At 32.1% G+C, this 22128-nt stretch overlaps 2 protein-coding genes across 5 annotated transcripts; both read left to right on the top strand.

Moving 5' to 3' along the window:
• Positions 1-5966: 5966 nt before the first annotated feature.
• LOC133700921 (uncharacterized) lies at positions 5967-9971 on the top strand. The gene is made up of 6 exons (XM_062124655.1): positions 5967-6408; positions 6523-6655; positions 7194-7297; positions 7999-8143; positions 8234-8374; positions 8609-9971. Exons 1-6 carry the CDS (start codon positions 6368-6370, stop codon positions 9716-9718), a joined length of 1674 nt encoding a protein of 557 aa, XP_061980639.1. The 5' UTR covers positions 5967-6367; the 3' UTR covers positions 9719-9971.
• A 1679-nt stretch (positions 9972-11650) lies between these two features.
• LOC133693954 (uncharacterized) lies at positions 11651-15903 on the top strand. Of its 4 annotated transcripts, XM_062115352.1 has the most exons (10): positions 11651-11954; positions 12109-12255; positions 12345-12461; positions 12926-12999; positions 13080-13182; positions 13624-13674; positions 14367-14520; positions 14656-14794; positions 15256-15361; positions 15454-15903. In XM_062115352.1, exons 2-10 carry the CDS (start codon positions 12147-12149, stop codon positions 15618-15620), a joined length of 1020 nt encoding a protein of 339 aa, XP_061971336.1. In that variant the 5' UTR covers positions 11651-11954; positions 12109-12146; the 3' UTR covers positions 15621-15903. The 4 variants fall into 4 exon arrangements, with proteins under 4 accessions (XP_061971336.1, XP_061971328.1, XP_061971353.1 ...); XM_062115344.1 differs by lacking the exon at positions 11651-11954 and having other exon boundaries at positions 11961-12255; XM_062115369.1 differs by lacking the exon at positions 11651-11954 and having other exon boundaries at positions 11961-12255; positions 12361-12461.
• The last annotated feature ends 6225 nt before the right edge of the window (positions 15904-22128 follow it).

Consider the following 22128-nt stretch of genomic DNA (forward strand, 5'->3'; position numbering starts at 1 on the left):
TGGTAAAGCTTGAACACAGTTCAATAAGGTGCATCCTGATTTTTCAACGGAGCCATGGAACATACGACTTAACTTGTGTACTGATGGATCTAATCCATTTAGATCCCTTTTCACACATTATTGTTGTTAATCGATCTCCTAGCAGTTTAAAACTAACCACATAAATATTTATGAAGCTGAAATTTATGTTCTTATCATCAGTCATACATGGTCCTCACAATCCATGTAGGAATTTAGAAATTTATCTTCAATCATTGATTGATAAGTTGAATCAATTATGACCAATCGAGGCTTTAACACATGATGTTTCAAGAAAACATAATTTATAAATGAGGACAACATAGATGTTGACTATAAATAATTTTTCTACGTATAAGATGGTGTCTAGTTTGAGTATTCATGGAAAACTAGCTTGTCCATATTTAATGATGTTAAGCTTCCTTTTTTTTTTTATTATCACAGGAGGTTCTTTCCAAGTTATCATCAATTTATAAATATCAGAAAAGACATCTTGAAAGGTAAAGTTGAAAGGGATGTTACACCGACAATATTGTTAATTGGAGAATCGTATGATGAAGTTTCAAAGTATGAAGGCATTGTTTTAGTTTTCATTCAATGAAGCAAAAATTCCCTAGTTTTGGTGTGACCTATAACTAGGTTAAGTGAAGTATGTTTTAGGAGCTTTTTTACTGGAAGACTAATGTCATCCGTCACAATTTAGATGTCATACACATTAAAAAAATATGTATGAAAATATTTTTAACATTGTTATGGACATGAAATGAAAAACAAAACAAAATATAAAAGCTAGATTGGATCTACCTTTGTATTACTACTATGAGAATATGGAGTTAATTAATGGTGGGTTCTGTGTTTCAAAGTCCAAAGCTATCTTCGCCTTAGAAAAATGAGCACAACTTTTTATTCTATGAATGGCTTAAAAGTTTGTGATTTTCTTATGGATATGCATCAAATATAGCTAAATTGGTAAATTTAAAGGAATGCAAATTGTATAAAATGAAGAGTCATGATTGACATGTGTTTATATAAACACTCATTTCTATTGTTAAAACAAAACCTATGAGTCGTGTTCTTATAGTTGAAGATGGTAACAATGAAGTAATTGAGAGAGATGATGTCTTTCAAATGGATGAGTTAATTAATCCATATCGAGTTGCTCCATCTACTAAGTTAGAAAATCCAAATTTTCATGTTATTGAGAATACTTATATTGAGGTTGATGTTGGTGAGTTAAATGCAATATTGAGTAACAATGCAAATAGAGAAGTAGATGATAAGATCAACCATAACTTCAACAAAGAAGATGATGTTGTACATGACAATGATGAAAATGCAGAGCAGGATTCTGATTAAAAGGAGTTGAATTGATTTAGTTGTGATGTTTCATTGTGTAACAAAATTGAAAATATGTAAGATATTTATTGGTGCTCGGTAATCATTATATTTATATTTGTTGGATAATTTTGTTATATATTTTTCTAATTTATTTTTATTTTTTCAATCATTACACATATAGTTTTTGTTCTGCTTGTGGGTTTGTTGTGAGAAATTATTGGTTTGAAAATGCTTGTTGTTGTTATTGTTGTTGTGTGTTTAGTGTGAGAATTGTTGTGGAAAAATGGTGGAAATGGGCTCTAATTCTTAGCTAGAAAATGAAGAGGGGTTATAATGGGTTTGTTTTGGGGATTATAACAACTAAACCAAAAAAACAATAAAAACACAGATGAAATAAAAAGACAATTCCATTAGTAATCCACTAGAATTTTGGCACCCGTTTCGGAACTTTTGATAAAACCTATAGAATGTTTGGGATTTTATAACAAGATCAGCAATAAAATATGTTGACAACAATTTTGTTATCTATGAAGTTTCCGATGGAAAATGATGATAAAATATGATTTTTATACGCGAATATTTAATCGCTGATTTTATTGTTCATTTCATCATTGACGAAAATGTCGAGGGAAAAAAACCCGATAAGATACTTTTCGATGATATTTTTTTGTCGATAATTCTGATGGCAGTAAAATTACCGACTGAATTTTGTCTAAACACCAACAAAATATTCCGTAAGTGTTTTTTAATTTTCTGGTAGTGATTTTCTTTATTTTTCCTCATTGTTTTCGAATTCTTTTTCCTACTTCACTTAAGACATTCAATTTGATCAGAACTTTACTAATTAGGCCAATCTTCTTGTATTTAAACAACATTGTAAACTATTTTTCAGAAGAGAATTAATGAAATAAAGACTTTTTAGATATTATCAAAGTTTTTTCTCTACAATTAAGAGGTGTAACTTTATGGATTAAGAATCTTATTTTATTTCTCTACAGTTTAGGATCCTAAAACTTCAAAGATTGAAAACTCTATCCTTGCTAGATGCCGAGTCAGCACCCTCAACATGAACTTGATGCACTAAGAAAAGTTCAATAAGTTCTCGTAAATGTTTACCCTAAAATCCGAATCTATGAAATAAATAAAGGAAAAAACCAACTTTCGCAGAAATTATAACCACGCAATCTGTTGTTCACAGCTGTGGTCGAGTAAGGCTCCTTATTTATTTATTTGTATTTACTTTCCTTTACCCCACCATGGAATCTGTGGCAGCTGAATGATTTTCTTTGGTATGCTTTTTGATACAATAAGCAACACGGTTGTTAATTCTACTCCCTAGCACGTGGAGCTCCCTTGTCTTCCCCTTATTTTCAGCCTAAAATAATGCAAACCGAACGACAGAGCATAGATTTGCTGTTCTTCATCCATGTCTATGCCCAGGTGGAAATGAAAAGGCAACTACTAGCCAGCTAAAAAGTTGAGAATCCTTTTGACTAAACTAGTTCTTGGAGCCCAAGCACTGGGTTACTTTCTTTGTTTGCACGGAATCTCTCTAATTACTTGGTTCAATTAACTCTTCTCAAATTGTGGCGTTCTTTGCATCAAGAAATTGACCGAACGACCTCATGAATGTTGGTCCCGGGTAACCGGAGACTTAGGTGGGATCAAGTTTCAACAAAAATAAAAGAATCAACTCAGTATAATCTAGTAAAAAATCAGGTCAAAAGCTATTGACTTGCTTTCCATTTTTGAAATGATTATCCTATTAATTAAAAATTTCTGAGGATAAATATTACTTGATTTTTTAGAAGGATCCTAGGGAGGCTTCTTCTTCTTCTTCTTCTTTTCTTTTCTTTTCCCGCCATATATTATTATAAAATACATGAAGACGAGATGCTCCGGGAGAGAGTCTTTGGCACATCTTCAACAAGCCCATGTAGAGACCAGAGAGAGTGAAGGGCAGCTACATGTTTCAGGTCTTAGTCCTCTATATATATATATATATATATATATATATATATATATATATATATATATATAGACACACATACATGATGGCATGCTGTACATTACTACGGACTTATAAAACAAATATATTTAATAGTATTTTAATTGTAAATCAACGCTAAATAAGTAAGAAACTAAAAATATAATGGAGTCAATATTTCATGATGAAAAAAAAAATTATATTGGTGATCAAAAACTTAAAGATTAAACAAAATGATTTGCAGCAATTAATAATGTTTTGTGAGGAAAGATAATGTTTTCGCTACATGATTTAGTTTTTCTATTAATAAAAAGTAAAAAAAAATTACAAAGCTAAATTCTCTACCAACTTAATATTAAAAAAATCGACAAAGATAATTTTGGAACGAAAAAAACCCGTGAGAAAAAATATTTTTAGCAATTGACAATGTTTTGTGAGGAAAATTATAGTGTTTTTCCCAATACAATCAAAAAAAGATAATTTTAGAAAGAATTATAAAAAAAACCATTTAGAGAAATACTGTAGCAATCTATAGAGTTTTGTGAGGAAAACAACAATGTTTTTCCCATATGATTTAGTTTTATTGTAATTATAATTTTTAACCAACTAAATATATAAAAAAAATCAACAAAGATAATTTAAAAAAAATCATAAAAAACATATGTAGGAAAACATTGCAGCAATTTACTGTGTTTTAAAAAAAATTTACAAAGCTAAATTCCCAATCAGCTCAATATTAAAAAAATAAAATTGACATAGACAATTTAAAAAAAAAACAGGGATAAAAAAATCATGTTAGAAACACTGTAACAATTCATAGTGTTTTGTGATAAAAGCTACAGTACTTCCCCACATGATTTAGCCTTATTTGTAATGACTTATAATTGTAATTTTCAACCAGCTCAATATTAAAAAAATAAAATTAACAAAGATAATTTTTAAAAAATCATAAGAAAAAAAACTTATGTGGAGAGACACTGTAGCAATCCACAGTGTTTTGTAAGAAAAACTACAGTACTTTCCCTACATGATTAAGTTTTATTACAAAGTTAAATTCTAAACAGCTCAATATTAAAAAAATAACATCGACAAAGATAATTTTGGAAAAAAAATATTACAAAAAAAACACAAAAGAAATTGAAAAAAACCATGTGAGGACAAATTGTATCAATCCATAGTGTTTTGTGAGGAAAGTTACAGTGTTTTCCCCACATGATTTAACCATACTTGTATTTACTTATAATTGTAATTCTTAACCAGTTTAATATTAAAAAAAATAAAATTGACAAAGATAATTTTAGAAAAAAACATAAAAAAACTATGTGGAAAAAAACATTATAGCAATCCACGGTAATTTGCGAGGAAAGCTACAGTGTTTCTCTCACATATTGTAACTGTAATTTTTAAGCAGCTCAATATTAAAAAATAAAATCGAAAAAGATAATTTTGGAGAAAATCATAAAAAAAAAATAATCATGTGGAGAAACACTGTAGCAATTAACAATGTTTTAAAGAAAAAAATTACAAAACTAAATTTTCAATCAGCTTAATATTAAAAAAATAAAATCCATAAATATAATTTTGAAAAATAAAAAAAATAAAATAGAAAAACCATGTGGAAAAACACCGTAGCAATCCACAGTATTTCAAAGGACAAAAATACAAAGTAAAATTTTTAATCAGTTCAATATTAAAAAATAAAATTGACAAAGATAATTTTAAGAAAAAAACAAAAAAAATAAAAAAATAACAAAAAAAATGCAATGTAGATTGTGTATTGAGTGTGGGATGAATAATGAATTCCCCAAACTATATATATATATATATATAGTTTGCTGCTAAATATCCGGTTTGTTTTTGTATTTTAAAAGTATTTTAAAAAAACATTAATTTTTTTATTTGTTGCAAATTAATATATTTATGGTGTTTTTAAATCATTTTGATGCACTAAAATCAAAAATAACTTTTTAAAAAATAAAAAAATATTATTTTTTATATATTTCTAAATAAAAAATACTTTAAAAATCAATAACAATTCTAAACAGAATAAATTGTGCCCCCCCCCCCCCCCCCCCCCCCCCCAAATAACAGCAAATTTGACTCAGTTAAGGTGTAAGGTGTTGGCTAGAAGCTCTTGCCCTTAATCACAAGTCTAATACAAATCCAACCAATTAAGATGACTACATCGTTTCTCTTTCATTTGGTAAAATCTAGTGAAGTGGTAATTACTCGAGAAATGGATTATTAACTGCAAAATTAAAGATATACTCAAATAGAAAATCTTAATAGCCCAAAGTAGTACACGTAATTTAAAAATATATTAAATTTTTTTTTTATATCAGATCATGAAATCCATCATAAAACCTTAAAAAATATTAATTTAATGATATATATTTTTAACCTATTTTAACTAAATTATGCTATCTAAAAATAAAATTGATCAAATTATACTTTCTAAAAATAAAATTGACCGGTGCTAACTTGACAAAACTTTTCAAACCAGAATAGAAAGGAAAAACACCCGGGAAAGAGTCCTACGTGGCAAGATTCTCTCTCTCTCTAAAAAAGGCATTCTCTCTTTCTACACTTTCTCTCTCTTTAGAAAAAAAGGCCAAGAGCCTTTGAGCTTCCTTGCTGCCGATATATATTCCCTCTCTAAAACCAAGCTAAATTCCATACATTGAGATAAAAATCTTGTTAATTTAGAGCCCATTTCTTTGTTTCTTTCTTTTCTTTGAATTAAAAGATAATCACCAACCTCCTCATTTTTGCTTCTTCCAAATTCTTGCGTTTCTTCCCTCTTCGAAGTTGTTTCATTTTTGTGCTTCTTGTTCTCCTTAATGCATATTCTTGATACCCGTTTTCTGCATTTCTGCTAATCTTTTTACCTCATCATTGCTTAAAAGAACAACCCCAGAAAACACGAACAAAAAGATAAAAAAAAAAGCAAACAAAGACATAATCTTTTTGTCTCTACAACTTCTTTTTTTTTTTGTGATTTGTTGAAGGCTTATAGAGATCAAAATGTTTGACGGGCTTACAAAGTCCAAGTTTTATACAAAATGGTAGTTTGAAATACCTGGTTTTGTTTTTGTCTTTTATTGTTTCTGTTTTATTGATGCTGCTCTGTTTTGCTGATTGATGTTGGTTGGTTCTTTTGTTTTTCGTTGTTGATGCAGCAAGACATTGGTAAAGATGACGAAGACACGCCTTGACGCCTTAAAGAAGAAGAAGAACAGTGTCATAATGTACTTAAAGAATGATATGGCTGATCTCATCAGAACTGATCTTGCTTACAATGCTTTCTGCAGGGTTAGTTTTTTTTTTCGATTTTATACATTAAATGGACAGTGAATTTGATTTTCCGTAGGTTTTCTATGATGTGGACGCCTGAGTTTTTATTTCTTAAGGCCATTAATTAGCACATTTCCAATCACTTTCTTGAATTGTCAAGAAAGCATTATCTTTATGGGTTTATCTGTTTTTGTTTATATCAGTCATCTGCAAATACCTAGCTGTTTATCTTGGTTATGGAACCTTTTCCGTTGTTTGCTTCTGTAGAAAAAAAAACATGGCATCCTTGCAAGATTTCCATGGCAGATCTCTCCATGACGTTTTCTAGTATAGTAATAAACTAAAAATAAATCTTCGTGGGACCTAATTTGTCGTCGCTTCCCCGTTCATGCTTTCCATTAATCCAAATGCACCTTCTTGAAAGTCCTGTGCAATTTAGCTGATAAACTCATGTTTCTTAAAAATAAAAATATACTCTTTGACAACAGACACAGGCAGATAAAGTCTTCATGTCCTGAGTATCAGAGCTAATGATTTCTTTTGCGTGATGATGCAGGCAGAAGGGCTTCTTGTTGAGCAAAACATGTTAACCTGTTACAATTTCATTGAGCTGTTCTGTGGCTGTATCTCAAGCAATCTCTCACTCATCAACAAACAGAAGTATGAATTGCTATTCAACGTGCTTTCGACTACTCATTTATTGTTTATCAATTCTTTTCTTTTGCATCAAGTATCTCTCTCTCATTCTATATGGCATGCAACCAATTAGAACAAATGTAAATTGCCGACGCAGTCATCTAAGAAAAAAAAAGGAAGAACAACACCAAATTGTTTTCAAGGAATGGTAAGGAAAAGCACAGACCCGAAAAGCTCACTAATTCATGCGTGGTAGCCGTAACCTACTGCTAGTAAAGCTCATGAAATTGACACCTGACCACAGAGCTCATGCATCTTACCTTATCTCTATCAAAACCTCGAGGAGTCGTAATTTTTCTGCCAGTTTCTATGTATTTATACCAGTAAACACAGGCTACAACTTACAAGGGGTGGTAAGAGCTAACACCATTTAGGAAAATGGCCTCTAGAAACGGCAATATTGGTGAAAATACTGGCTGTGACAACTGAAAATTAATACAAGAAGGAACCTTAGTTTTGTGTCTTCAAGTTAACTATTGGAGGAACTACAAGACTTTAGTTTTCTGTATGCTATTATGATAGTGTTGTGAGGCCTTAAGCTAATTCATTTTTAGATGTTTGGCTTTCGAAACTTTTCATGCTCTCAGTCTCGGGTTGCATTTTCAAATCAGCTGTTTTTAGCATGTCACTCACACATCTTCTTCTACATTCCTTTTCTGATTCAGGGAATGCCCCGAGGAATGCAGAGAAGCTGTGCAGTCTCTAATATATGCTGCAGCGAGATTTTCTGAATTCCCAGAACTCCGAGATCTTCGATCTGCATTCATTGGTAGATATGGACCTTCTCTTGAAGCATTCGTTAATAAGGAGGTCATAACAGATAGCTCCTCTGTATTATTTTCTCTTTCATTGGGATCATATTGGTTTTTCGTTCTGATGTGGCTGATTACTGATGTGCAGTTTGTTGAGATGTTGAAGCCAAAGTCTACCACAAAGGAGATTAAGCTTCAATTAATGCATGACATAGCACATGATTTTTCCATAGAATGGAATGCAAAGTCTTTGGAGCAGAAACTCTTTAAACCACCCCCGTCTCAACAAGTAAGCTTCCCTGACTATCCCAATTACTATTTACCCATGCTGAAAGGGAAATCGATAGGATTCTGGAAATGGAGTGTCAAAATATGTTGGCTGCTAATTAAGATTGTTACTTGTGTCTCTGACCAAATTTCCTTCAAAGAATGATTATTGGACACTAAAAGCCATACTGCTTGAAAGCATTTGAAGATCTGATATCCAGATGATAATTAGAACGAGCATGACTTTTTTCTGCAGGACCATCATAGGCATGAACCTTTACCCAGTACTTATAATGATGTACACAAGCTGAAGGAAAGCAAGGATGACGCGTTTACAAAAAAGAACAGCTTGAATGATGATGATGATGATGATGATTACAGATGGGAAAAGAACAATGATGATGCTTCAACAAAAAGAGTCAGCCATGACTTGGGCAACAGTGTGAATGACACAAGGGAGGATACCTTGCTAAAAAGAGATGAAAGGATTTTCAAATATCAAGGAAGAAAGAATGTCAGTGATGACAGATACAAGCTGCAAAGCAGCAGTGAAGATGAAGTGTTTTCAGTCAGCAGGAGAGATAGCACTGACCAAGATACCACACTAGCTAGTTCGAGTTCAGTTGGAAGTGTTTCAGAGGATGAAGTAGATAGCAAGAAGCCTATTTCCTATAGATTTACTCCTCCCCCTTACCGCAGAAAAATAGTTGAGAAAGAAAGCAAGATTGAAGAACCCCTAAAATCAAGTGGTAAAATTGCTGCGGAGGAAGATAATCATGCAGACGATTCGACCAATGAAACCAAGCCAAAACCAAGATCAGTTCGAAGGAGGCCATTGAAGCCACCACCAGGGCACACAAATTTTGGCAGTATTGAAAGAGCATTGAAGCCACCACCAGGTCGTGAAAGAGTTGGCAGTATTGAAAGCGATGAGTCTGCCAGTATTAATTCAACTGCAATGAAGCAAGAAGAGCCTAGACGAGGTCTTAGAATCTTTCTAACAGATGATGATGATGATGATCAAAGGGATGGAGAAGAAAAGGAAATAGATGGACTTTTGATGCATTATAGTAAGAATGACTCACCTTATGAACCGAGCAAGTTGAATCCATATACAAACCCTCCTGCAAGGAAAACAAGTGATCATTCTGGTAAAAGCACGAGGCACAGAAATGCAATATCTGAGTTACCTCTTCCACCTGGGAGAGCAACAAGCCCGCGAGAACCAGGAACTCAAACAGGCGCAGCAACAAGGCTTGGTCGAGCTGTTTCAGCACAGCCAGAGATAATAACTGGTCGAGTGCATCCCAACCTCCCAGATTATGATGAATTGGCAGCTCGGATTGCGGCTCTTAAGGGAAGATAAAAAGATTTCATTAGGCTCTTAGATAGCTTACTCCGCATTCTTTCTATACTTTAAAACGCAAAAAAAAAGAGAAAAAAAAGAGAGGGTATTCTGCTAAACTTGTACTCTTCTGGAGTACTGTCTACTCATAGGTGAGGTACTCAGAATTAGTAGTTTTAGCTTTCCAACCATTTGATTCCTTAAAATTTGTTACACTCTAAAATATGTCGAAAAAGATGCAGATTCTAATACATTCATGAGACGTTTAGGTCCAGATTGCTTTTTCCATGTCTTCCTTGATCCTGGACATTGAAGTGCTTCTCTAATTCTAATAATAGCAGCAACTCAGGCTGCAAATGTGTTTTTTTTTTTTTCATGCTTTGCTTTTGTAGAATGTAATAGTTGATTAAGGTAATTTTCTGATTTAATATGCCAAAAACAATTTTCTACGACATATATGTAAATAGCCCATAGGTTAACAATTTGTTGAATAGCCAGGTCATTATAGAATGTGTCAGTTAAGGGGTCAGATTTCCACTCCAACTCCTCAGCAACACTATATCCTCCGTGTATTTAATTTATATTTATTTTATGCACAATAAACCTTTTGTGTACAAGGTAATGCATAGTACTGCATGGCATATTTTACAGTCTTCTTGTAGAAAATCTGTGGAAGTTGCATATAAAAACTCTCCCCACTTCTTAGCAAGCGGGGCAGTTCACTACATGTTCTCCATGAACTTGGTAGTTTTGAAGACATGTTCGCCCATGTCCCACGCTAGCTACCAACTCTCCCATGATCTGGCCATTTTTCTCCTACAACTAGACACTACTGTTGCAACTTCCTTGGATGCCAACTTGCAAGCCAACTGGCCAACTTCCTAACACCACTGCTGCTACTAAAGTTGGTTGTTTTTTTAATTCTGAGAGGTGCATTTTAATTAATTAAGTATTGAATTTACCAATTTGAGTTTTCTAATTCAGGATTACTGAAAACTCACATGGTCATTAATTTAAAGACTCGTGAGATTAGTTGAGGCATATACAAACTAGCCCGGTTACTTATATTAATAAAAAAAACAGAAAAATTAGTTGTGTTTATCATGAATTAATCGAGGTACGTGCAAACTAATTCGAATACTTATATTAATAAAATAAAACAGAAAAATTAGTTGTGTTCGCCATGGATCAAGCAGTCCATCGCTCAAGCCTATGTTTATACCAACATGGAACCACTGGTCACACAAATTGTTACACGCTCCCTGACAATTTCACCACTATACATGCGAGTTCCCAGCTCCTTGTGCAAATTTCAAGTAGTGTGTTCGTTGGTGGAACCTTGTTCTTTAAATTGTTACAAATCACGTTTTTCTTCTACGAAACCTCTTGCAGGTTATGTTCCATTCACCAAGAACTTGGTTCGCTGATTCTTTAATTTTATCTTAGCCAAAACTTCGATGATCTAGGATTTTGACAACTTGCTCCTCTTTTAATTCCCATTGTCTTCATAAAATAGTTCCTAGCTAGTAGCTCACATGGAATGCAGGGTTAAGTTTTATCCATTCAGGTAACTTCAGCCTATATACCACTATCATCATTTTTTGGCACCAAATCTTTGGTGTTTCAGAGAGTGTTTGAAAGTGTAGTTGTGTTTGTTTTTTTAAATGTTTTTTATTCAAAAATATATTATAATAATACATTTTTTAGTTTTTAAAAATTATTTTTGATATTTGTACATCATAACAATTTAAAAATACTAAAAATTATTAATTTTATATAAAAAAAATTAAAAATTAAAAAAGCTCAGTTCGCTCCGTGTTCCGAAATGATATTTTAACCTCGTTAACAATCTTCTTTCAGATATGTAAAGTTAACTTAAGTAACATGCACCTTGTCAGCGTGCAACAGGCTTGGATTCAATATTCCAGTAAACTTTTTCTTCATTTTCTTTTCCTCCTTTTTCTACTTTGCCTTGAACTTTGAGGAGGTTCCAACATATCCATCTCTAGCTAGGTTTGCCTTAAAATCCTATGTAGCTTGCAACCATCGACTTGTTTTTGTCGCAAGAATAATGTATTGCTTCTTAGCCCTTTCAATGTCTTCCATGACTGCCTATCATTTACTGAGCAATCCTCATCCTCCGGAACAAGTCCTATCAAGCCTTTGAGACGCGTCATAGTCACGTGATTGTTTGGCATATGAATTTGGGCCACAAATCCTTATAAGCTTCAGAGCCCGAATACCCTTTGTCATAAGGGTAAATTTCTCACTCAAATTTCTGCCTTCCGTGCGTCAATCTATACCTGATGAACATATTTTTACCCAGGCTAAAAATTAAATTTTTATTCTCTTTCTTGTATTTCTCTCTTAAGAAATAATAATCAAATCTGCTGCTAAACACCATTCACCAGTAGGAAAAGAGGATTTAGAAAAATTGAATCAAGAGCAAATGGAGGAGGAGGGCCAAGAGGATCATGTGATGAGCGAGGTTCATCTTGGTTGCCCACCTGGCTCCTCTGGGCCCCATATTTCTCATTTCACCATCTCCATCCCGCCTGGTAATTGATTTTGTTTTTGCTGTCCAAACTTCATTGCATTCTTATGTAATTAATCTTCTTTTTTGGTTCACGATAATTAATTATGTTAGGTGTTGATTGTGGAAGATTTAATAATCTGTTCAAAGATGAGCAAGTTCCTATGTACCAAATGGTTTGTGTGGATGAAGATGGTGATCTTATATTAACCAGACGCCATGCTCATCACTGTAAGTACTCACAAATCTTTCTCTCTCTACTGGATTTACTTGTTGTGTCATATTACTGAATATATATAGGATTAGCAGTGCAAGTTGTAATTAGATTTTAAGTTGTAACTCCCGAGATTTGTTTGGGAATTTTTTAACGACCTTGACAAGGGTTTTTAACATGAACCTGAAAAACTTGATATAAATTAGTGAATTTCCTACCAATAATAATAAAAAAATCCAGTAGGCACCGAGACTGATTACCTTGCCTAATAATAGCGCAGTGTTCATATTTGTGAACAATTAGATCTGCAGGTTAGTTTTTGTTCACCTTCTTACCAAACCCTTTCCATTTCTGCTTTTTTTAACTGAGTGAAATAAGTTGTGATAAATGATGAAAAGATTGATATGATCTTCCTTCTTAAGTTTGAATTTATGAGAAAGATTTGAACTCTCTTGGAGTATTTTGTTGTCAAAATGCGCAGATTTGCCGACTCGTAGTTTTAGTGTAACCATCCAGCATAACATCACATCATCAATTTCAAATGTTGGGTTGCAGGTGATTATTGGTTTCTTAGTAAGTTTTTATTTTTATTGCTAGATAATCATAATCATATATAAGTTGTTCTCCACTCTCAGGTTTGGAAGGCCGAATTACTGTTATCTGATTTTGTGTTGCATAAGATGTTGACTTCGTCTGATTTTGATGAGATTGTTTCATTAGAACTTGGAGCTGGAATAGGTATGTTGATCACTGGCGCTATATCATTTCTGTCGAATATTATGTCACTTGTGATTTGATGGCCATACAATGTGATTTGATCATGTTGCTCCTGGCATCCAGTGACTAGATCCTGGCCATTTTTTTTTTTTAAAGAGTTTCCTTTAATTCAAGAAGATTTGCTAGCAAGACTGAGAAATTGTAGTGCAGGAATTTAGAAAGAATGACAAATACCCACCCACCAGCATTGGTCGAAATGAATTGGATTCTGTCTGAAATGAATAGAAAATAAGGGTCCCATGGATTCATCTTCTGATTCTTAGTAGCAGCTGAGTCAGTTGTACAATCTCAAAATTTTCTTTTTGGATATTATATGTTCTAAATTCAACTATCTTAAGTGCTCTCAACCTGAATCATGAGTATTTCTTGTGTGACAGGAATTTATTTCACTGTCTTTGCCAGGGCTAGTCGGTATGTTGCTTGCACATGTTGCTAAAACAGTGTTCCTAACAGGTATCCAATGGCTGTGTTTATATGTTGAACCTTATCTTTATGGGTTTTTATTGTTAGATTATCTAAGATTATCACTCTCAGGAGTGCACCTTTCAATTACTTAAATTTTTTATTGTGTCAATCGTTTGGGTTGACATGCCAATCAATTGTTTGCAACATTTTGTATCTTCTATAACCTTTTTTTTCTACTTTCAAATTAGAATTTGGTTTGTTGCTTGAATTAATGCAGCAAAGTTGAAGAAAATATGGAATTCTGTTTATAACTAGTGGTGATCTTAAATTCATTGGTTTCCATGAATTTGATCTTCTGTGTTAGGCGAATTTGGATCCATATATTGTTTTTTACTAGCTGTGGTGGTGAAAATTTACTCTATCTCCACTCCAAGGTGGTTGTGCTTCTGTTTATTTTTGTCAGTCTCATGGTAACTGCCCATTTAAAAATATGCTTTTGGATTAGTTTCTCCTTTCTTAATTGTCCATCATTAGAATGCAGGAGCTATGATATTTCATATGTCAAATTAGCAGAACATTCATATTGGAAAATCATATTTAGTTATTGAGTTGGAATGATTTGATTAATATTTTGATAAAATGCTCTTTTCAATGAAGGTGAGCTCTTAGGGACAGAGTAAGGTTAGACATGCTTGTGATTTCATATTCTTGAACAAACTGCTTTTTGTAATTTTCTACAGACCGTGGAGATGAAATCCTTGACAATTGTGCAAGTAATGTTGATCTCAATTCTGAAGTGTTAAACTATCAAGGAAGCATTCATGTCCGTGAACTTGATTGGATGGACTCCTGGCCACCCTCAACAAGTTCAGGAAATTCTACCTGTCATAAAAGGTTAATTGATATTCTTTTCAACAGTCACTGGAGTTTCTTATCTGTCAAAAGAGTTTTTCCTCATTTTATAGTTATTTTATTTGATAGTGATATACTTTAAGAAACACATTGCATTTTCTTCAATGGTGATAACAGTTATTCTTGGACATCCTCGAATGTTGAAGAAGCTGAGAGAGCTGCTTTGCTTGTAGCTGCTGATGTAATTTACAGTGATGATCTAACTGATGCTCTTTTCTGTATTCTAGAGAAACTAATGTCGCTTGGTCCAAAAAAGGTATGCATCAACAAAGGAGAACAGCATTCATGAAGTCCGGATAGGATAGCAAGCAATATGAAATAGCATTTATAAATCAGGATGGAACAGTGATATCATAAGAAACATTTGAGATCTTTATATGATATAATTGACCTGTTTTAGTAAGAACACATGTCATGGCAACATGACTTATGCAGTCCTTATCGAATTTTTTTTTTTTTTTTTTTTTGGGGGGGGGGGGGGGTAGTTATCTACCAAGGATGATTCATCCAGCCAAAGGAAGCATACAAGGCTCTCAATGGATGCATTGCTAGATGAACTACAATGCATTGGTTATCACTGTTTATAAGTCATCCCATATGCACTTTGAATCATGATTCTGTTGCATTTCACAGTATTTGCAGGATTGCTTTGTTAGAATTCTTGAAGCTCAATGTTCTGCAAGGTATTAATTGGCAGTTACATTTCTTTGTTTTAAGGTTTTGTACTTGGCGTTGGAAAAGCGCTACAACTTCAGTCTAGATGATCTTGATGTTGTGGCAAATGGTTACTCACATTTCCGAAGTTATCTTAGAGGGGAGGAAGGTGAGTTTGTTCCATATTATTTCTCTGCTTGACATACTATAATCCATTCCCAATTTTTAAATTTATAATATAGTGATGTATGCGTGATGCAGAATATGACAACCTTAAACACGGATCCTCCCCTTGTTTTGTGGGAAAATGTCTTGACCTGTCATTAATCCCGCAATATGTTCGAGAATATGAGAGAGGAAATGATGTAGAGCTTTGGCAAATCATGTACAAAGCAAGAAAACCTGACTTAGGGGATTCTTGTGACTGATATTGCCATCTATATCTATTTTCTGTGATCCATGGCGTCTCTCTTCGTCTATGGACATTATGGTGGAAAATTTAAATGGCTGGACTTGGCGGCTTAGCAATTCCATCAGCAGCTATTGTGGACAGCATCCCATTCGACTTTCAATCCTATATATGTTTTACTCGATAAAAAAATTTTCCCGTATTTTAATGCTTGGTGAAATGTACATGCATATATCTGGAAGTGAGGAAGTGGGCCTTTTCTTGAGCTTGAATTCAAATCAAAATCACTATGTTTTTTAGGATTTGGCTAGCTTCCATCTTATTATATGACTTGCAATACCTCCTCTTTCTTTTAACTCACTTAAATGTACTTTGTGAAAGTGTTAGAAGGTTCAATTCTGTGTTGGAGGTTCTTACTCGTCACTTATACAATCTCCCTTTCTGTAACAAATACATGATAGGAGTGATATTAATAACATAACATTAAAAGAAAATTACACTAATAGCCATACTTATCCGTGGCTTGGACCAAGATGATTATTTTAATAAAAAAACCCTAGGTGATTGGGCTTGAGGTAGGTTTGCGTGCTTAGATCAATATTTTTTTTTGTTAGGTGATAGATAACAGGTTATCCATTTTTTATTTTTTTTTTTTAAAAAAACAATATATCATTTGTTGGATTGTAGCATAAAATTTGCCTACTAATATGGTGGCCAGAAAAACAAGGGTAACATTTTTTTTCAACTCATTTTTATCTAAAAATATCTTTCCAAATCACATAATAACCCTAAAATTACCTAAAAAATTCATTGCTTGAGAAATCTCTAAATCAAGCTTGATCTTCATTCTCATGAATGTTTAAAGAAAACAATCATCACCATCAAACTTTTCTTATCGAATATAACTTAATGACAGCAAGAACAACAAGTTTCTTTGCCAAAAGAGGCCTAACCAACCTTTTCTCTCTCCTTAGCTTTTTAAGATGATTTTCTTTCTTTTCTTTCAAAGCAATGAACTAAAAAATAAATAAAATAAACTTTTGAATCACAATAAAAAATTATTATAAATTTGATGCCAAACATGTAATTTCTCCATATTTTACTTTTCATCACTCATTCTTTTAATTTTGTGTTATGATGATAAATTGGAGCCTAGTTCTATTTAATTAGGCTATTAAAGGGTTAAACTAAAAGGGAAAAAAAGTTTAAAATTGAAAAAAAATTCAGGTGGTTATTAGCATGTCATTTAGTTTATTTGTTAATATATACCACTAACTTTTCTCTTTGTGTCTTATTATAACCCGCACTTATGGTTTTAATATTTCTTTCATGGTCTTCCTTGTTCTTTGATAAAATTATGAAAAAATTCAGGATGGATATGAGCTTGTTATGGTTGCCTATGAGGCTGGTGACTAATTTGTAAAACAAGTCTTTTATCAGAATAAAAGATTTTACAATACTTAAGTTATTAATGTAGAAGGGGTGGAATCTGTGTTTAAAAATAAAGTGTGTGGAGAAAGAATGTTTAGAGTAAAGAGAGTAATGTATAATGTAGGCTTAAGAGAGTCTCATTTCTTCCCTAGTGACCTATGATATTTATAGACACCAAAGGTCGCATAAGCTTACTTTATGGAGAAGGAAAATTATTGGGAATATCTGATTTCTTATATAGTTATGTCATTGGTTAGTGTGCCATATTTTTCATTGGTTGATTGATTTGTGCTTGAGAGAAAGATATTGGTGAAAATGATGTCCAAACTAGGAAAGTCGATGCAAAGTTAGGCTTAGATATAGTCATTGTTGGAAAGAGTGGTCAGGCTAGAAAAATTAGTGCAAAGTTAGGCTTGGAAATGACTATTGATGGAAAGTTTAACTTGAGAAAAGTTGTTTATTGGTGAGAAAGGGTGGTCTAGGTGTAGGGTTTAGTTGGGACATGATTGAATAGGGTTTAGTTAGGTTTGGATTTTCTCATATCCTTCTTTATTTCCTATATTTGGTTGGGTTTGGCTATAAGAGACTCTAATTAGGCTTGAGAGGGTTAAGTTGGTCTAACCTTTCCTCTTTTCTCTTTTTATTCTCTACCTTTAATTGGGTTTAAGTTAATGGTTGGTTAGGCCTAGTCTAGAGAGGATTAGGTTGAGTTTGGCTTGGAGAGTAATCAATTTATATTAAGTGTATGGTATAGGTTGGGTTAAGTTTAGTCAAAGATTGGGTTGTTCGACCCACTTCTTTTTCTTCTTTTTTCCCTTCTCTTCTTATTTTTACCAAAGATTTGATTGGTTGAATAGATGTTATGTGGCTTGATTAAACATTAGGTTAATTGACCAGCTTTTGATTTAGGTAGGTTTGGTTAAGGACCAAATAATGAGTTGTTTGATCGAATGTTAGGTTGGTTAAACCAAAGGTGAAGTTGATTTTTTTAGGTGCCTCATCATTCTTTAAATAATTGATAAATAAATTAAAATGATGTTGTGATAAATTACATGATATTTAAGTTAAACATTATACTTGCTTCTCTTGTCTTCTCTTTTCAATTCAATGAGTGATCTTTGATATGTTGTTCAATTATATCCAAATTGTTTGTAATTATTGCATTTGACAATCCTGACCTCCTTGCTTGATTTAGACCTATATGACCCTCTCCTTACTTTCAAATCTTATTTTTTCTATATTTATCATAAGCGTCTTTAAAATAAAAGATTAGACATTCATAAAATCATCGTCGACATCTTCCATTGTATCTAAGTTGGAGATAAGGTGTATTAAACTACAAAAAAAAAAGCTAAAAGCCATTAGTAAAGCATTTTGGCTTGTAAGGTAAACATTGTGGTTTCACATAATGTTTTGTTTTTTTATTCTTTTTTTTTCTTCTATCATTCATTTTTCCTCTCTCAATTTCATCCTTTAATTTGTGTTTTTTGAGATTTGAAATTGATAATTTGTTTTGATTCTCTTTTTATATACTTATCACAGTCTTGAAAATATTTTAGTATTGGGTTAGCGATCGATTTTACAAAAAAAAAAATCAAATTTATTGTTTGTAAGAAATTGAAAATAAGAGAACAAAATTGGAACAAATAAATAATGGTAGGCCTTTAGTTCTTAAGAAAAATTAGTTCTGGTCCTTTTTCTTTTCTTTTTTTCTTTTTTACCTTTTATTCATCAAATTCTGCTCTTTTCATTTTGATCCTTCAATGTTTTGTTATTTAGAGTTTAGGGTTGATAGTTTGTTTCAATCTACTTCTTACATGATTACCTCAATCTAAAAAAAACTTCACATCATAGGGTTAGTGTTCATTTTATGAAAAAGAGTCCAATTTTTTTGTATGGAAAAAACTCAAAAAATAAAATTTAGCTAACTAAAATTAAAACAAAGAGAAATTATAAGGCCTATATAATTTTTTTGTCTTTTCGCCTCATTTTGCCTTTGGGATTTTGTAAAATTTATTTTTTGACTCATTTATTTTGTAAATTAAATAGTTTTATCCAAAACTTTATTTTGTTTACATTTTAGTTCACGAGTTCAAGAGAAAAGAAATAAAGACTCAACAAATTATAGTGAAGGAAAGAGAAAATGGATGAATGCCACTTTTAGCAATGAAATTCGTCATTTTTTTGTTGCAATGAGTTTTATTTGATGAGGAGAATTCCATTTAAATCTTATGTTGTTGGAAAAAAAATAGGTCTAGCCTCAAGAATGTTTTTGGACTAGAGTTGATTTTTTTAGTTTTTAACATATTAAATGCTAATTCAATACTAGAAATGGGTTTTTTAAAAGATTCATGTGTTGCTTTCTTAGGGTGTTTTTGGTAGAAAAAAAAATGTAAAAATAGGATTTTTACACTAAGGAGTCAGCTGTCCGACTTTCTCGCCATCATAGATGGTCGGGTATAAAACATCAGGCGACATATCACTAGCTGTGTCGCCTACTCTTTTTTTTTTTTAAAAAAAGGGCATATAAAATGTCATTCACCTCTTAAAAAAACAAAAGGCCTAGACACATGGGCAACCCCAGGCTAGCGCTTCAACTTTTTTTAAGGCCTTAACGTGTTGTGCCAACTTGGCGCATGTACCTGGCTTTTTATTTTTAATTTCAACATTTATTGTTGGGTTTTTATTTATTTTTCTTACTTATTTTTCTTTCTAATTGCATCCTCCAAAATTTAGTTATTTTTGAATTGGGCTTCATGATTTGTTTGGTTTGCTTTTTGTATGTTTATCACGGTCTCAAATAAATATCATGACACTTGGTCGGTGCTCAATTTTATAAATTTCTATTTTTTATCATATAATTAAAAAAAATTTATTAAATCAGTGAAGTCCATGACCTGGACCACGATTTTGATGGGTTAACTTGTGTTGATCGTAAACTGAGTTTCATAATTTATTTTGATTTTCTTTACATGAGGTTATTGTAGTCTTAGATAAACATCCTAATATTGGATTGGTGTTTTATTTTGTGAGCATATTGATTTATTGTAGTTATGGTTTTAAAAGGTAGGTTTAAGAATTTTCTTACTTGTTTCTTCACAAAACCTATATACTGACATAATTTATGGGTTGTCTTAAAAAACTCATATCCCTCTCTTATGAGCTCCTTTTCTGCTTATATTTGGTAAGTTGATAGGTCTTTGAGTTAGGAATCCAAAAAAATTGAGTTTACATCAAATGAACTTCTCTAACTTAAAATATTTAAGTTGGAATGACTAAAGGTCAAAACTAGTAGAATACGAGACTTGTCTTTGAAAATTATGATTTATATGATATTTTTTTCTTGCCATATGTATATAAATGTATAGATGTTGGCTTTCTAATTCCATTAGAATCACTTCATTGTGACCTTTATAACTCAAGTTCTGCATAAAAAAATCGATCAAAAGTCAAATCACCAATATTTGATATGGGTTGGAACATTATTTGAATTTTATCTCCAAATTATTCCTTTTTTAATCTTACATCCAAAATTACCTTCAAAACATAAAACAAAAAATATCAAGGCATCTTATATATAAAACATGGGCAAAATACTAGGTAAATGTGAGTAAAACTATCGAATAATATAGTTGCGTCAAATAGTGTGATGCAAGTTATTTTACTTTGAATACCACTCATATCCATCATTTCTACCGAGATGAGTTAGACGTATAACAATTTCTTCAGGTATGAGTTATAATTTTTTTTATTTGGACTTTAATTTTTTCTAGTTTTGAATTATTTTCTAATATATTTCTTTCATGTCTTAATAGGTTATATGAACACAATATACTAAGAGTTTGATATTATCGACTGAACTTGTATGCTAGGGGGAGATGACTCGTGGTTAGCAAAGGTTTTGCTACATTGTTTTAACATAATTAAGATGCATTGCCTTGATTTGGTAATATAATAGTTTAACCTATCTCAACATATCCTAGAGTATATTGATACCGGTGAGGAGTTACATACTATCAACTGTCAATGTAAGTGGAAAATAATTGATTGATGATTTATACAAATTATCCAGATCTTTAAGGTGTCAAGAGAAATTGAATATTTGTAGACTAACAATCGATAATTGATTTAGATACTTACATGAGATGATATTTGCAAATAACACACTGAGTTATTGCACCAACATGGTTGTGTTTCCCAATGCATTTATATAATCCAATGCATTATGAGCCCTTATATTCTAGACATAATCGATTGAGATGTAATATTTATTTTATATAACATTTATTAAATATTGTTAATGTTATTATAAATGATTGATGAGTGCTAATTATTTTTAAATTTTTTAATTAGATTCATTACTTATTACGGGAAGTTTGAAGAGTAATAACAACTATTTATGGAGACATCGATGAGATGATATGTACCTTAATCAACAATATATTTAATTTGTATTGTGGTGGACTTTAGGAGATAGGAGAGGTTGAGAATCTAAGAATAATTTTGAAAATATATTAAAAATTATTTTTAATATTACTACATTAAGATGATTAAAATTTTTTTTTTAAAAAATAAAAATAATAAAACAATAGTTCAGCCGCAATTCAAGACAGGAGCTGAACAAGGATATACGTAAAGTGATATGATTTTCTTCCTTTCATGACTAGAAGTTACCATGAGTGCATTACGGTAAAAAAAGAAAAAGAAAACGTGCTCTGCTTGTACCTGCCAGCTCACTCCATCTCGACAAATCCTACCTATTGGTGGAAAGGAAAAAAAAGAAGAAAGGAAAAGAAAAGGATCCACAGAATGAGTCACAAGTGGCAGATTAGACTTGCCTTGTCCATTAAGATAAAGAAAAATGCAACTCAGACTTGTTTCTGCATGCACACGCCTCTCAACTCATTCCTTCTTTCCTTTTACAGTTACAGATGTGGATTCTCTTCGCTTATCTTCCCTCCTCCAGGATGCCTCCACTTATTTATTAATTTGCTCTTTTTTTTAATCCTATTTTTAAGAGTTCTTAAATTCCTTTTATTTTACTTATTTCTTTTCATGGTTTTAGATTTATTTAATATACCACGATTTTACAAAAT

The sequence above is a fragment of the Populus nigra genome, chromosome 1 (assembly GCF_951802175.1).
Source record: "Populus nigra chromosome 1, ddPopNigr1.1, whole genome shotgun sequence".
In the NCBI taxonomy this organism is placed as follows: Eukaryota; Viridiplantae; Streptophyta; class Magnoliopsida; order Malpighiales; family Salicaceae; genus Populus; species Populus nigra.